The 14,393-nt window shown below is 37.0% G+C and overlaps 1 protein-coding gene across 2 annotated transcripts in view; it reads right to left on the bottom strand.

Annotated features, from left to right (window-relative positions):
* Positions 1 to 1,488: 1,488 nt before the first annotated feature.
* PGM2 (phosphoglucomutase 2) overlaps positions 1,489 to 14,393 on the bottom strand; it is a 37,826-nt gene continuing 24,921 nt past the window's right edge. For both annotated transcript variants that reach the window (XM_085059177.1, XM_085059176.1), the window contains exons 5-14: positions 13,095 to 13,178; positions 12,101 to 12,294; positions 10,767 to 10,956; positions 9,991 to 10,088; positions 7,571 to 7,751; positions 7,359 to 7,452; positions 6,144 to 6,273; positions 3,418 to 3,607; positions 2,674 to 2,807; positions 1,489 to 1,907 (exon numbers count right to left, since the gene is read on the bottom strand). In XM_085059177.1, the coding sequence (XP_084915303.1) occupies positions 1,805 to 1,907; positions 2,674 to 2,807; positions 3,418 to 3,607; positions 6,144 to 6,273; positions 7,359 to 7,452; positions 7,571 to 7,751; positions 9,991 to 10,088; positions 10,767 to 10,956; positions 12,101 to 12,294; positions 13,095 to 13,178 (1,398 nt within the window). In that variant the 3' untranslated portion in view covers positions 1,489 to 1,804. The remainder of the gene's footprint in view (positions 1,908 to 2,673; positions 2,808 to 3,417; positions 3,608 to 6,143; positions 6,274 to 7,358; positions 7,453 to 7,570; positions 7,752 to 9,990; positions 10,089 to 10,766; positions 10,957 to 12,100; positions 12,295 to 13,094; positions 13,179 to 14,393) is intronic.

Genomic DNA, 14,393 nt, shown 5'->3' on the forward strand with positions numbered 1-14,393 from the left:
GTTCTGAAATAAATCTAGCATCTATGTATTTATGAACACTGGTCATTTAGTGACATTTCACTCTAATCCATCCCAAGGGATCTATTATTAACAAGAACTTCAGCTTCCCCACTTTCGTAACACCCTAGTGCTGTATCTCCTAGCAAAGGTGCTGCTGCTGGGTGGCCTATCTTAATCTTGACCCTGAGTCCACACTGATGCCACAGAGGCTGTGCACCACAAACAAGTAAGTCTTGGAAGCACTGACCAATGTAATCCAACAGGCAGCAAACAGTCTGGGTTGTGAAGAGCCATTTGCTTTGAAGCTCAGGCTGCAATGCAGTGCAAAAAAATCACGTTTGCAAGGGTGGCCTGTGATTTAAGTTACAAACCACATTTTCAACTTGACCACAAGTGAAATTCAGGTATAAACCCAGCATTTACCCTTCCACTTCTCACACAGCCAGTACCCTGAAATAGAGCCCCTTATGCTGTTCTGGGGATTATATGCCTGTGCCTCTCCTCCTCCTCCTGCTCCCAACCTGACATTGTGCTAGAGACACATACAAACTTTCAGTAGTGTAGGTGCCAGGTAGGCAGTGACAGACTGGTGCCAGGTTGTAGTAAATGACTAATCAGAAGCCAGAAAGCTCCATGCCACCAGATAAAAACTGCTTACTCCTTGAAGAACCAATCTCATCTGTGTGCAGGGTGAAACAGGTGGTTGCTGAATATGAATGGCACATGCATCCCTCCCATCATGATGCTGAGAAATTTCTTCAGCTTTCCAAAAGGCTGCCTCCCTGCACCCAGCTGCACAACTGCTGCAATCTTCAAGTTGTACTGGAAATAACAAGGATAGAGGACTTGACTTCTGGGAGAATAATAAACGTTAAAAGTTTTGCATTCATAAAAAGTATGTAGCTATGGTTGTGAATGTTACAGCTACACTGATATCCCAAACAAGTACTGCAAATTCAGAAAACCCCTACATATCAACTGGTAACCCCCAAATAACCCTCTCAGGCTTTGCAAGCACAGACAACAGCATGCAATAGAATGGAAACTTTTGCTCTAAATTAGACACACATAGTTATGCAACAAGTCATGGCAGCAAACAGTAAGACAGGCTCCAAACCAAGGGTATGCATTAAAATAATTATGCTTAGTTCAGTGAGGCAACAAAAAGGTTCTGGATGTAGATATACTATCTTAATGGGTTCATGGTATTAAAAGGCAGTTTAGTACACTTCGTATTTCTAGCCTGAAATATGATATATAGTCCCACAGCAAATAGATATTCAGCAGATTTGCTGTGAGTTTCTCGTTTTTTGGGGCCAAAATCTCTAAGAAAGATCCCTGTTGCTGAAACATCTGCCCCAAGTTTGTCAAAGTCTCATCACAGGCTTTAAGTACTTCCTGTTAACAGAAGAACCTAAACCTAGACAAAGTTGCATAGCGTTATCAGATTATATATGCACAAAAGAAAGAACTCACCACACAACAGGCTGTTTCAGATATCAGAATATTACTTATATTTAATTAAAACAAAAAGTTTTGATTGAAAGTTTTGATTGAAATACATTTGCAGTCAACTTTTAGTCCATAAAGCTTTTAGTTTAACTTATTGAGTTTTTTGGTCCATTAATGGTAAAGGTAATTTCTTTCCAAAACACAATACTAGATCCAAGAGTACATAAAATAACTCTTAAAAGCAGGAGTCTTTATAGTCAGTTCTCAGATGTTTGGTCCTAAAAATCCTGAACATCTTAAATAATGTACTTCTAATGCTGCAAAAGCCAACCAAGGTAGTAATTTTGCTGTTTTACTCAGTCTTTCGTTGAAGCTTATTTTTTTCTGGTTGAAAGAAGTGTTTTTCAAGAGCGTTGACCAATTCATCTAGTTCCTTCTTCAGTTGCTCAACATCACTGGAAAACAAAATTCACACAAGCACAGAAAATAGTGAAACAATGGAAAAGCTACAATGCACATTTTCAGAATGATGAATTTTTAAATCTGTTACATTGCTTTAGACAAACATTTTCTATTAATGCTAAAAGTGTACATATTTGATTTCTTATGGTAATGCACTGATGTTCACTTTCAACTGATATGCATGAAGACTATGTAGAAACACAACCCCACAATATAATCTAAAGTAGAATGGCCAATTTGAGTTCAGAGGATCTTCTATTACAAAACGTATGCAATTATGTTATTTTTACACCTGTAACAGTATTCTTAGACGACTTTTCAACTGTGAAAAAGCATTAATTTCATTATGTAAGTTAATAATAACTTATCTTTTAGACTGTATGATTTCCAAGGCTACCAGTCAAGGATATAATTATTAAACATAAATGGGTTTGAATATATTAGGATACTTTATATTTGTTTATATACTTTTAAAGCAGCTATGCATGTAAAAAGGGGGTGAAAATATTTACCTTCGTTTAAGGTAGAATATTTTTCCTGATATTGTTTTTACTGAATGCAAAACTGAGTTCAAAGGAATTTCAGTGACAACAATGTGTCAACAAATCTTGCAGAATTGAAACTTTATGCAAACACATTCATTAAAATAATTACTTTAGTAATATTATTTGATCATGGAGAGCCCTTATCCAACTAAAACAACACCAAAAAGCCACACAGCCTCTATTACACTAAATGTACTACTGTAAGTGACAATACCTGTTTCCAGGGGGTGCACAAAGTTCAGAATAGTATTTGATCTTTGGTTCCGTCCCACTGGTTCTCATTGTGGCCACTCCTCCATTAGCAAAAGTGAATGTTATCATTTGGCTACTTTTACTAGTAGGAAGTATCTAAAAGTATTAAGAATATTTTTTCTTAAAGCATGGAAAGAGACTATATATAAACACATGACTCGATGACATATAGTATGACAAAAGCATCAGCTAAAATTAAAATGTAGTTCTGTTTTCTTCAACCTTGTGGTCTTGAGATCACACAAGGACAGCCTTACCATCAACCTGGAATCTGGTAGAACTACATCTCTGCTAGGTAGCTCATTTCAAATCTAGTCAACTCTTACTGCTAATAGAAGGTACTCTGTGATGGCATTTCCTAGGAAGGAAGGAAACGGAGACTGGAAAAATAAACTGTGTACTTAGATGTGGCTTTGGATTCTTTAACTTGCACTCCCAAGAATGCAGATTGCTGTAGCAAGGCAGCAAGATCCTCCTACTGCCCTCTGCAAACTGTCATCTTGGAGAGGAAGAAGTACCACAAATCCTAACAAAATACCCAACACTCCCCCGCTTGCCTTCCTCTCACCAAGGCAAAACAATCATCACCAATCTAACTTATTTTATTACTCAGTATGTAAATATGTTCAGTGTTTCTCTACAGAATGTTTTATGTATGTGTATATACATCACATATGATCTATATGTAATTTTAAAAGATACTTACAGCCTTTTGATCTGGCTGACTGCTGTCATACCCAGTAGTTAGATCCCTTATTCCAGAAACTTTAAATCTGCCACAAGATTTTGGGTATGTGTTTTTTCCATCAAAATTTCTAAGGTTGTCAAAAAGCTGCTGAATAACTTTAGGATCATGGCAGATGAAATATGAAGCTTTGGTAATATGGAAGCCATACCTGTGAAGACACAATATTAGTGAATCCAAGAAGCAATGCTCTAAGATTTGTACACCAGACACATTATACTGCCTTCCAAAAAGCAACTCTCTAGACACATGGTCACTCAACTGAGGCATCAGTTCACCCCCTTACAATTTTTAAAAGGCCTAAACAGCTTAATTATCCTATTTTACATACTTTAAAGAAACTTCCATGCAGATGCCTTTTATTTTTAATGATTAAAACTGAGAAAGTTGACAGCAAAACCAGATGAAAAGAAGATACCATTGTTGCCTTCAAGAGTTCTAACTAGCATAGGAAGGCAAGAAATCTTTATAGCAAGAGAAGCTACTACATCCAATAGCTTCTTTGACTGGATTCCAGCTGACCTTTTTAAATAAAACAAATTCTAGACTGCTTTTTCCAATTACACTTCATTGTTTCTACTCTCCCATTAAAGTGTTTCTACTAAACCAAACTGTTCTGAAGAGTTTGGTTTGTTTCTTTACCTCACCTATTTGCTGCCAGGTAATGTGATGCATCAAAGACAACCTGCTAACACTGACTTTTCAACATAGCATGTTGTTGAAAAACATGTAAGCCTGGACTGGTTGTTCAAGTGAGCTCTTGCTACAGATCAAGACTTGGTAAATATCCTTGATGGCAGTGAAAATCTGAAGGGTGGAATCTTCATTGGTACTAGGATATTCTAGCTAGGAACCTGAAAGGCTCCTTAAATAGGGTCATGTTTATACCTAAATGGACATATGGAAGGTTAATGGTAGTTAAATTAATCTTAAGAATTCAATGAGGGAATTAACAAAACCTATTCTGTAACTGAAAAAAGTGATAAGCCTACTAGGACTGTGTCCTTTTCCTGATCTGCATTTACTTCTTTGAGACAGATTTCCCTTTTACACTCCCAAAACACAGAGTAGAGTTTCTTCTGCTTCAAAAGTTACTCACAAAGCAAATCTGATAAAAAAGTAAAGCAGTAAGGAGTAGAAAACTTCAACTCTGCACTAGCGACAAACAAACAAAAATCAAACACACACAAAACAACCCCCAAACCAAGAACCCTCCTTTCCAGTTAATTATCAAACATCAGTTTAATAGGCCAGATTTCTATCCTTCTCTGTATCTGTAACTTTTCCACAAAGAGTGACTAAGTGCAGTGACATCTTACAGACTGCTTTTATGCTAAAGCAGCTTTGAGTCCTCTTCAGTGGCTATGTACACATTGTGGCACAGCTCAATTCCACTCAGTTAAATATTCTGAGGACAACCTGAAGCAGGTGTGTACTGAATTAGTATTAAAAGAAAAAAAGAATAAAATTCCCTCAAGGAATTATCCTCAAAGCCAGAGGAGGATAATTCTTTGAATATGCACTTTCAGCTACTAGTATTTAAGGAAATTCTCACATCCGATGCTGTATTTGCTGCTCTAGGCATGAATTCCTCTCTCACACTTTTACATTACACAATTTATTTATGCAGTATAACCAAGTCTTTGCCACTTGATTCCTTCCTAAAGAGCTGACAAAACAAGCATGGCTAGTGTTGCACACAAATGAGAACTCAGGACTGGCAAAACAAGTAGCAAGAAGTCTGGCATTTTCCATGAGTCTCTGCAGGTTCCACACTCTCTTGTTACTGTCTGTGAAACATAAAGAGCTGGAGAGTATCAGACAGCCTCTGCTGCTCCCTCCTTTAAAACAGCCAACCCAAAACCTCCACAAAAACCACTCCCTAGCCCATGAAATCCAATAGTCATTTTGCTATTGATTTCTTTGAACACAATAGACAAGAAAACGAGAAAAAATAGTGCCTCATATTAAAAGCTCTCAGAGGGATACCTGGCTGTATATAGCCAAGAGTAATGGCCAGTCACAGCACTTCTGCATAATCACCTCAAATCTCAATCAGGAGCAGAAACAGAAAAGGACAACCAAAACTCAACAACAATCATCCATCAAAAAAAAAAAAGGCAGAATAATATAATAAAAAGCCTAACTTTGGAGCCAACTAGAATTAATTTAATCACAAGTAGCCCTGTAAGGACAGAAGCTAGCTGGCTTCTGTGTATAGTATAAACAAGGCAGAGTTGCTTAGACTCATTTTCCCATCAATATTTTTGTTTGTCTGGCTCATTTAAGCAGCAAGACGCATTATGATCTCTACAGCTCAGCAATACTGCTGTCCAAAAACCTGCCCAATCTTCTGTAAAAGGACCCAAGTGCAGGACTTCCCAAAATGGAAAAATCTTTCAGACAAGCAAACAAAAATACCCTGAAGATCTTATTAATTAATACAGAATTAGTAAGACAGTTATTATTATTTTTAAAATACCTTAAAACGACACAAAATGAAGTCATAAATATATTCATGTCCACAAGGCAGGAACACTTTTGGGAAGATTACTATTAGCACAGAATTGTCTTCATAGTAAAATAACCCACATTTTATTTCTTTATATGTTGCTATTGAGTCCCTATTAACCTCAGTACGTGAAATTGAAAAAATCTGAAAGATGAAAAATTAAAATTGAACTTACTCATCATAGACAGCTTTCAGCTGCTGAGACAAAGACAAATTCCTGGTTGCCAAAAAGCTTGCCATCTCTGCAGTTATAACAGCAGCACTGACACCATCTTTGTCCAGAACCGCAGGACAGCACATGTACCCTAAACAAAGAACATTAGATATAATTTGACACATTTTTAACAAGAAATAAGATGGGGAGGGAAAGTTTGCCAACGTGTTTTAAAGGAGAAATGCACATTACCATAGTACAGACATTTCAGAGTCAAAACAAAAGTAGAAAAATTTTATCTTCTAATCAGTGTTAATTTTAATAAGCAAGGTATTTAATGGAATTTCGAGACAGAGGTTTGCATCATACCAGTGTCACAAGCTCCCAGGTCCTTATGGAGCTTTCTTGAAAGAAATGCCACACTACAGGAACAATGCAAGTATGGCACTGTCTCAAATGTGATTACCTTACACAGCAGTATAAGATAACACTGAAAATTATTTGTGAAAGTAGTCACATTTTCTCTGGTTTTCAGGTACTGAGATACTTAAGAAATAGCATTATAGCTTCACAATTTCCTCCTCATGAATTCATAACTTTTATTTGTGGTTTCCAACCATGGCATTCCAGTTCACAAAGGTAATTTGGGGGAGTTTTTACCATTTGTTATTCACATCAACACTTAGCATAAATCTGTCAGGTACACAAACTCAACATCAAGTCTGAAAAATGTGGGGTTTTTTTTTAATAGTTCATGCAGAATTTGCAGTCCAAGTCTACATAGCCATGCTACTGTGGAGATATATCCCTAGCTCACCTTTGTGCTAAGCAGAGATACAAAGGTTTTAACCAGTAGTATTATTCAGCCAAACAGATAATTATCTGCTACTCACTGGAAATATACCCATTGTGTTGAGGGCACCCTTATGTTGCCATTTTCACTTTTTTTCTTTTACACTTTACTTCATTACTGAGATGGTAACAGAGCAAAGTAGCAAAGGTTGCCCAGAGAGGTTGCAGAATCTCCCTCCCAGGAGATCTTCAAGAACCATCTGGGCACAATCCAGTGTAATGTGCCCTAGGATGCCCTGCTTGAGCAGGAAGGTTGGACCAAATGACCTCCAGCAGTCCCTTCCAACATTACCCATTTTGTGATTCTCTGCAAGTCTGTCCCTTTTTGCAGTAGTTCTACTTTCACTATTTTGCAAGATATGAAAATGTAACATTGTTTCTTACCTATAGCTTCTTCAAATGCAAAAAGAACAGCTTTTCCCTGGTCCATGAGCTGCTTGGCACGGTTGCCCATCCACTTGAAACCCGTGAGTGTTTCCTACAGCAGTGAAGAGAAATCAAAGGCATTAAAAAGAAAAACAATGTTTTATGAACATATGACACTTTGTAGGAAAGCAAATACAAGAACATGGAATAATATGTAACATGTTGGTTACCTCAAAATGAAAACCCTCCTTTAGTGCAATTGCTCTCAGGATTTTGGAAGAAACAGTACTGGATAACATGTAGACATCTTTAATGGCACGATTATCCTTATTGTTATTTTTCCAGCAAGTGAAGATCCACCAGCCTAAAAGAGCTCCTAATTCATTTCCAGAAAACACTTTCCATTCACCACTAGAGAGGAAAAATATTAGAAAGTGCATGAATTCAAAGGATAATATGGGAGAAAAATCTAATGGGTTCTTCTATAAATGAATATTAAGAAATAAATCACTGCTTTGGAATTCCAAGTAACAGTAACAAGGTATCGTGTTCATGATGAACAAACAAAAATTTCCTTCCCCAAAGCATTCTGAAACTGTTGCCTTTCTCCTCTATCATACACATAAACTTTTGTGTTTATCCAAAGATGAAACAGTGATATTTCCAACATATTTAAAGTAAAACAAAAATGTTCAGCAGACAAATTATAAACTCAGTGATTAAGACAAGCATGGAGACAGAAAAATACAGTTCTGAAGTGATCAGTATTTTTAGTTGACCTAGTGACAAAGACTTTTTATTTAACTACAAATACATCAATTGGCCCTTGAAAAGATTGGAAAAAAAAATCTCAAGTGGGCAAAAAGCATTAATATTGATGTGTTGCTAGAACAAGAAAAAAATGAAGAAAAAAGAAAGAGAAATGTCAAAATATTTTAAAAAATTCCCAGTCACAAAAGGGGACAAAGACACTACCAAACTGACAAAACCAAGGCCTACAGAAACAGTACCTGTTGTGAAAGAGAAGCAGACTCAGCCTCCTGCATTTATTGATGCCAACAGGCACAAAGCAATGCACAACGGCAATAGTGAAAGAGCGCTGAGAGAGTGTGCTCTAGCAGGAGTTTCTGTCAAAGAAGAAGGACAGATACTGTAGAAGCCTATATTAATATTTGATTAGTGTATGAAAAGCTACAGCAGAAGTCTGAGAGTCGCAGGACTAAAAGTCAGGAGACAACTAAGACTGGGTAAACAACAAGCATAGAGGTAGCAGAATGAGAGCACCACGCTCTCACTGGTGATGGATATAATAAACTAACACCCCTCTTCAAGTTACTGGTAGCTCTAAGTTTTCAGACAAAAAGCATGAGTGATTTTGCATTCTTGTTTTAACCCATCATAACCTGCATCAACTGAAACATTTTCCTCAATGCTGAATTGCCAGCCGAGGCTAGCACAGACCAAACCCACTAAAATACGAACCTTCCAGCTAAACACTGTCCAAGATACAGCAGAGTGCCCACAAAGACCATTCTTCTTCTAAAGACAGAGAAACCTCCTTAGTTCATGCTGTGAGGCTCATGAGTTTAAAAGCACCCCAAAACCACAAAGAAAACACTGCCACTTTTTTACTACTAGACCAAAAGAGGTCATTTGTTGAGCAAAAGTGGTATGTGCACTGTCTCCTTTTACTTGTGAAATTTGTCTCACTGATACAGATTCAACTATTTAATTCATCCACAACCCCTGAGGACATCTAGCAGACGCCCATATCATCCCTTGGGTACCAAAGACTGTTGTTGTAATTTTAAATCCATCTTCTGGCTCTCATGCACAGGGAATTCATATATGCTGGCCCAGCAGCAGATTTTTTCTGCTCCTCTCTAACCTGAAAACCTTGAAGCTTATATTTACTAAGGATTTATAGTTTCTGTATTGAGTCATATCTATAGGTTGCACATCATAAATATGAACTATTTATGATAAGCCCCTGACTGAGCAAATTTACCTTTTGTGATCCCCTTCTTTGACTGGATATACAAAGAAAAATAATGCATATATAGCGGGTCTTGGAGGGAGTACAAATGACCACACTGAGAAGTAACAGTGAGAAACCTTAAAGTGAAATGAAAATGTGTAACATTATGTAAAGAAGTGGGAAACTGAGCAAGAGAAGCAGAAATCATCTAATGATTAGTAAAATCTTTGGTTTAACAGGATTTGAGAAAGACACTCGTACTAAAGAGCAGAGATTATCAGGGAACTATACAGATTCTCCTGAATCCAAGTTATTATTCAATAAACCTAGTATGAAAGAATGTTTATCAGTCTTATGTGAAAGAATCCTAACTGAAAACCTACCTTTAAAAAGGTATAGCACAATAACAATTCATGTGCTTCTGTGCATATCTAACGTACAGCAAGTGTCAAGTATTTATTCAGGCTTCTATACAGTGTCTAATATTGATCATTATTTCATACCTTTCCTGTACTGTGGTCTGTTTCATACAATAGTCTTACATTTCTATGTGTTTTCAATCCAAAATTGACTACTGTGACTATTCTTCCTCTACAGCTAGCAAGAATTCTCCAAATGAGCCTAGCCTTGGAGTAAAAAATGTTTATGGTTTGCATTACTTTATTACCATACCTCTCTTGTTTCTCTGCCACTGCAAGTCGATCAGCATCAGGATCATTTGCTAAAATGATTCTTGCCCCATCTTTTTCAGCCAAAGCAAAAGACAATGTCTAGAAAAGTGGCAAGCAGGACCAGATGAGCATTAATATTCCCAAATAATATTTCCACTTTCTTCATAGGTTTTAAGTAATTTTCCAATATTTATTTCATCTAAAACACCCAAAGTCATTATGTGTCTCTCAAAAACCCAGAAACTTCTAGCCTGGCAGTAGTAGAACATAGTCAGGATATTTACTTTACCTACATCATTCCACTTGTCTAGCCCAACTTAAAAGCTACCTAGATTTAAAAGGATCCTTCAGTAACCAAGTGTATCAGAAATTCTAACCACCTGTCAGGATTTCTCCTGCCCCCTCCTGGTGATATGTCAGAAAAAAATAGTAGAAGCCTTCCAAAACCATCTGAGAAGACTTTTATTATTATATTGGGTTTTTTTAATAAACTATCACTTTGTTCTATGTGCAGATCCTGCTCCTTCTGTTAGAGTACAGAACAAAGTAGTTGGAAGTTATAGCAAATTACTACCTGACTGGTTCAAAGAGGGTTATGTCAATGAAAGGATACCAGCTAACTCTTTGCTAAATGTAATGGTATGATACAGATTCAAAATACACCTTCCAGCAATAGCTACAGATGTAGATATGCAGACTTCTGGTAAAAAGGAAACACTGAAAGACATCGCAACTACATTTAAAAAAAAAAAAAAAAGAAAAGAAAAATCTGTTTACCAGAACACCTTTGCCTTCTTCAGGATTTGGATACTTCACTGTGGGAAAATCTGGATCAGGGTCTTTCTGCTCCGGAACAGCAAAAGGAGGGCTAAGGTCAAATGCTTTGAACGCCAACTGCACAAATTTATGTCCTACGCCATGCACAGAAGTATGAACAAATTTCAGGTTTGTTTCCTTGTTTATATTCCTGAAATACAACAGGTTAACAGTAAACATGGACATGGAATAATCTGCACAAAACTGACTATATTTGGGAAAAGATAATATTTGGTATTCTGTATAACTGTTAAAATTATAAATTAAAGGAGGTCAGATTCTAAAAGTAATGGCTTGAAAATTGGCTTAGTCTAGTTTTTCAACAATGAGTCACTCTTGGCATCCAATGTCCTGGTATGTGGAAATCACTGAAGTAAGACAGTACACTCTACTCATCCCAAAGAAGGCGAGTGAAAAACAAATACAACTGAGTAAAGAGATTCTTCATCCCCAACTCTATTTTATTTAAAACACCCTCAAAGACTGAACACAGTCAGTCAACAGCAGCCTGCACAATTTGAGCACACTCATTTTTACGAAGTACAGCACTGAAAGCATAGGACATATCTAAAATCATGCAAACTCCTAAGGAGATATTTAATTCCAGTTCTGAAAAAGCAGTGTAATAGCCCCAGCTTTCTAGTAATTCGGACTGTTTTTAGCAAGAATAAGAGCATGGTTACTGGTGGTTAAAATTTTGATATAAAATAAGCAGATCTAAAAGGCTGATACTCATCTAATACATAAACCAATTTTAACTGTTAATCACCAAGAGAAACATTCACTTCACTTTGCTGAGTAAAGATTTTACCGAGCAAGTGATAGGAATAGGGTGTTGTAAGGCACCCAAGGCTATGAGGAGCACAAGCAAGGCTAGAATGACAGAGCAAGGCTTCCTTCATCCAGAACAGGCTTAACAACCTGGTTCATCATCTCTCTCAGAACCTTGCCTTCAGGCTGGCAGGCTGTCCATGTCAGCTTACCTCCAGCTGCATGACATAGGCCCAGTCTTGCTGTGGCACTTGGCTGATGCATGGCCATGAAATTACAGGGAGATGATATAATCAGAAATTTGCTCACTTTGCTGGGTTAGGCTTCTACCAGGACAGCTTTATGAACTGCCTTACTGTAATACCACATAGCTGCCAGTACTACCACAAAAGATGATAAAAAAGCCACAGGCAGAACTGGGTCATTCCAGGGTTGTGGCCACCTTCACTTCCATCGATTTAAACTGCCCAGCTAATATACTAGATGAAATATCCTGTACTCTTAAAGGAATTAACACCAGTCACCTGTAAAAGCACTGTTTCTGTATGTCTTTGAAATACTCCTTATTGACCATTGCATATGGATCATGAAGTAGAAGGCTGCTGTCAATCAGTTTGTCATCCCAAGCCTGAGGCCATGGTTCTTGGTTCTCCTCAATAGCCTGAGAAATTCCTTTGTCATGAGGTGAAATGATCTGAGCACCATTTTCCCAGTAAACCTAAATAAAAATAGGGAAAGTGAATATTTGATTATTAATCTTGTAAGATAGTTTTGTTACTTTTTTCGTTGGTTAAGGTGCAGTACATTCAGTAAAGTATAACAGTAAATTAGGCTTAAGTATACCAGAAGTATTCTGTTTGTATCCTCAGTGTTTCTACTCACATCCCATTTTTGTTTTATTAAAAAAAAACTGTTTAATTTTATCAAAAGATATTGAGATCCATAATGAAACACAAAACAAGGCCCAGTCATTTATTGAAAAAGCTTCCATTTTTGTATTTTGGAAACAGTCTGTATACAATTAGTCCAGCTACTGAATGACTAGTGCACAGGTAATTCAGCTGTGGTTTTTTTCAGTGGAAAGCAGATTTCCATCACAGAAAAAACTTATGCTGATATCTGTGTCACTTTGCAAAAGAACAATATACTACAAAAAATTAATGGAATTTATTCAAAATGCTTTGTACAAGCAACTCATCAAATTTTACATATATTGAATTTTCTGTGTTTGTAGAACTAAAGAAATCTTTCAAAATTATGAATTTGGGATATAATTAATGCTTTTGAAAAGAAGCTAATATTTTAAGTATTCCAAAATATGGAATGCTATTACTTCCTGCTTTCTAGAAGAAAGATTTTAATTACATTATTAGTACATGATACTAGCTTTAAATACATAGAAGAGGTTAGAGAGACTAGTAATTAATTTGGTCTATACCATGATAGGAACTATATACAAGAGCATTAGTTTGTATACACGGAAAAAAAAGAGCCAGAAAGTAGATCACGTTGGAATACCTTGTAACCATTGTCTTGCTTTGGATTATGGGAAGCAGTAACCATAATTCCAGCACAAAGCTTCAGATGAGTTACTGTGTATGGCTGTAACAAGAGAAAGTTACCTGAAGTAGAATGTGCAACATATATTATTTCTTCTCATGCATATATAATACTTGCCTAATGATGAATGAAGAGAAAGTCACGACATGAGTCCTACACACAGACTCCCTAAAGCAGAAGCTAAATAGTACTTGCTCCACTAGACTCCATGTGGTACAACTTTAGCCCCTGTCTCTTCTTGTGCATTTTTCCATTTATATGTTCTTAATGTTGTTTCAGATGTTTTGTGAATCTCTAGGATAGTGTATTTATAGTAGGAAGCTGGATGCATGTCTTGCCTACTGTAAAATGACTTGAGGTACCCGAGGCCTTAGAGGGTGCCAAGTCTGTTGGGGCAATGACAGAAGTCTGCCAGGGGCAGAGAACTACAGCTCAAGCAGCTCAATCCATACTGTCTTTGGGGAGCAGCCTAGGGAGCAACTACTCCAGGGTTCAGAACTGTTTTGGGGAGAGCTCTTACAATTTAGCTCAAAACAGATGGAATGAATTAAAAATAAAGCATTATTCACAAACACAGGTCCAATTTGTGTTTACTCCTGGCTCTTTATTCAATAGTGAAATGCAATCAACTGCACACCAATTTAAGCAGCACTATGAAGAATTTGACTCTAAACATAGTTTATATAGAAACTATTAGTGAGATAAACATAGTATACCACTATGTTTGCAATGCTCACTAGAACAACTGCTATAGGGGAAAATTGTTGCTTTTAGTACAAGAGCCAAGAGCAGGGATTTTCTGTATTGCTCTGGAGACACCTGGTGTTCTGATGGGGGCATCGTGGACACATCCAACAATCCTTCTGGCAAAACATCACTGCACTCCAACAAATTGCTATTTTGGATTCAATACCTACCCTTGCCCCTCCTCCCCTCAAAAAAAAAAAAAGTCAAAAACCAGCCAAATCAACAATCACAAAACTAAATGTGTGTGTATGTTTCAGACTTCAGACTCCACAACAATCTAGAAATTATGAGATGCTTCCTGCAAGGTGTGTGACTGAAAACAGGAATGAATAGAAATGCATCCCACTGTCCTGACATTCCACATTCTCCCTTCTTTTGCTACGGATGTTGTAAACCAAACATAGCTAAATAAGTACAAGATTAACTGCAGGAAAAGCTAAAAAGTAAGAACTGGTTTATGTAGTTACTCTTAATTTAAGTAATGCAAGGTAACTGACAGAATTTGTGTGC

Source organism: Lichenostomus cassidix, chromosome 4 (genome assembly GCF_008360975.1).
Source record: "Lichenostomus cassidix isolate B80296 chromosome 4, HeHo_3.0, whole genome shotgun sequence".
Lineage (NCBI taxonomy): Eukaryota > Metazoa > Chordata > Aves > Passeriformes > Meliphagidae > Lichenostomus > Lichenostomus cassidix.